The 2,141-nt window shown below is 15.8% G+C and overlaps 1 protein-coding gene across 2 annotated transcripts in view; it reads left to right on the top strand.

The window, feature by feature from the left end:
- The first annotated feature begins 1,130 nt into the window (after positions 1-1,130).
- LOC102680658 (cyclin-dependent kinase 20-like) overlaps positions 1,131-2,141 on the top strand; it is a 2,455-nt gene continuing 1,444 nt past the window's right edge. The window contains exons 1-3 of one of the 2 annotated variants that reach the window (XM_006616808.2): positions 1,131-1,200; positions 1,554-1,776; positions 1,919-2,107. In XM_006616808.2, the coding sequence (XP_006616871.1) occupies positions 1,591-1,776; positions 1,919-2,107 (375 nt within the window). In that variant the 5' untranslated portion in view covers positions 1,131-1,200; positions 1,554-1,590. The remainder of the gene's footprint in view (positions 1,201-1,553; positions 1,777-1,918; positions 2,108-2,141) is intronic. The other variant, XM_006616809.2, reaches the window with a different exon arrangement.

Here is a 2,141-nt window from a genome sequence, read left to right as displayed (position 1 = left end):
AAAATTGCGTATTATAACACAATAAGAATATTTTTATATTACAAAGATAATTTTATAAATAATATAAAAAAATAATTAAAAAAAATTTCAAAATCAAAAAGAAGAAGTTCATATACTTAATTTAAAGTGATTTTAAATTATAAATTAATAAACTTACCTTAAAATTTTTTATTAAATATAAAAAAAAAACTTATTATTAAAAAGAAAAAATCTTTATCTCTTTTTTCTATATAATAAAAATAATTTTATGTAAAATATTTAATAAAACTGTATAAAATTATACAGTTTTATTAAATATTTTATATAGTTTTATTATATTATTTTATATAGTTTATGTTATATAGTTAGTTAGTTAGTTAGTTTAGTTAGTTAGTTATTATGTTATATAGTTGAAAATACTTTTTTTACTTTTCCCAATATTTTTCAAATTTTATTTTAAATATCAATAAAAAAACATCATTTATATAAAAAAAAAAAAAGATTTATCAAAATAAATAACATCTTACTGTTAGATTTTGTTGATTTCTTTTTATCGAAATACCATTTGTTTTTATAAAAATTTTTTGATTTCTTATTATCCATAATTATAAATATAACAAATATATTCGTAAAAAACTATTCATTACAAAATACCTATAATATGTTTTCAATTTTTATTATAATGTCATTAATTGATAATTTAATATTAACACAATATATGATTTATTTCACTTTCAAAATTTATTATTATATAATATATAAATAGGAAACGATTAATATTATTTTTACTATTTTATTAATTGTTTACAAAACACTTTATAAAATAATTTCAATAGAAGTTAGGTTAAGCAAATATCTCTCTAGAAATATTTCTCACTAAAATTTAGATACTTAGTTATTTACTAGTTTAGATACTTTATTACTTAGTTATTTATTTATTTCATTCGATAAGTCGTATCCACAAATATAAATAAAATCACGGATCAAAATCTAGGGAAATTAAATCGATTTACGAATTGTTATTGAACCTGATTTTTCTAGAACTTAGTCACGTGATTTTATTTACATCCAATTCTATCGTTCAATAGTTCGATAAGATATATATTTAATAATAACAAAACAATTTTTCTATAGTTACAAATACTCTTTTAATCTTATTATAATTTAAATATTTCTATAAAGAAATCTTGTAATTAATTAGTAAAATAAAAGTATATGACGGTAATAAATATTGTGTTCAGTTATTTATATATCATATATTAGTAAATTTTGAAAATGAAGTATATATTGTATTAATATTAAGTTATCAATTAATGAAATTTTTATAGAAATTAATAAGAAAATATTTTGATATTTATTAAATGAAATCCAAAAATTTTAACAAATATTTCTTTACTTATGATAAACATATATAATTTATATAATTATATAATATTCATTGCATAAAAAAAAATGAAAAAAAAATTTTTTCCTTAAACATCAAATGTGTTTTTGTTAAACATCAAATGATTAATATATTAAAAAACAAAAAAATAAAAATTGTTTAAATCTAAAAAAAATAATTATTATTTCAGCATTATAATTTGATTTTAATTTATAAATATCTTAAATATGGATAGATATATAATCACAGGAAAAATTGGAAAAGGAGCACAAGGTGTTGTTTTAAAAGCACATGATTTGGAAACAGAAAAAAATGTTGCATTAAAAAAATTATTCTTAAAAAATATTGACAATGGTATATCTACATCTATTATTAGAGAAATAAAAATTTTGCAACAATTAAAACATCTTAATGTATGTTTATTTTAATTATTACATATTGTTAATAAATCTGTTGTATAATGTATTCATTAATTTATTAATATTTTTTTAAGGAAAAAATTTTTTTATTAATATAGAAATAAGAAAATTATAAAAAAAGATTTATTTATTACAGATTATAGAATTATTAGATGCTTTTCCTGCTGGTTTAGATTTTATAATGGTCTTTGAATATATGCCAACAGGATTATGGGAAATAATAAAAGATAATGATATATTATTAACTCCAGTTCAAATAAAAATTTATATAAAGATGATTTTAGAAGGCATTGCATATATACATGGAAAAAATATAATACATAGAGTAAATAATAAATATTATTATAATATATATATAT

Source organism: Apis dorsata, unplaced genomic scaffold (genome assembly GCF_000469605.1).
Source record: "Apis dorsata unplaced genomic scaffold, Apis dorsata 1.3 scaffold_270, whole genome shotgun sequence".
Classification (NCBI taxonomy): Eukaryota; Metazoa; Arthropoda; class Insecta; order Hymenoptera; family Apidae; genus Apis; species Apis dorsata.
This window is presented reverse-complemented; position numbering and strand designations above follow the sequence as displayed.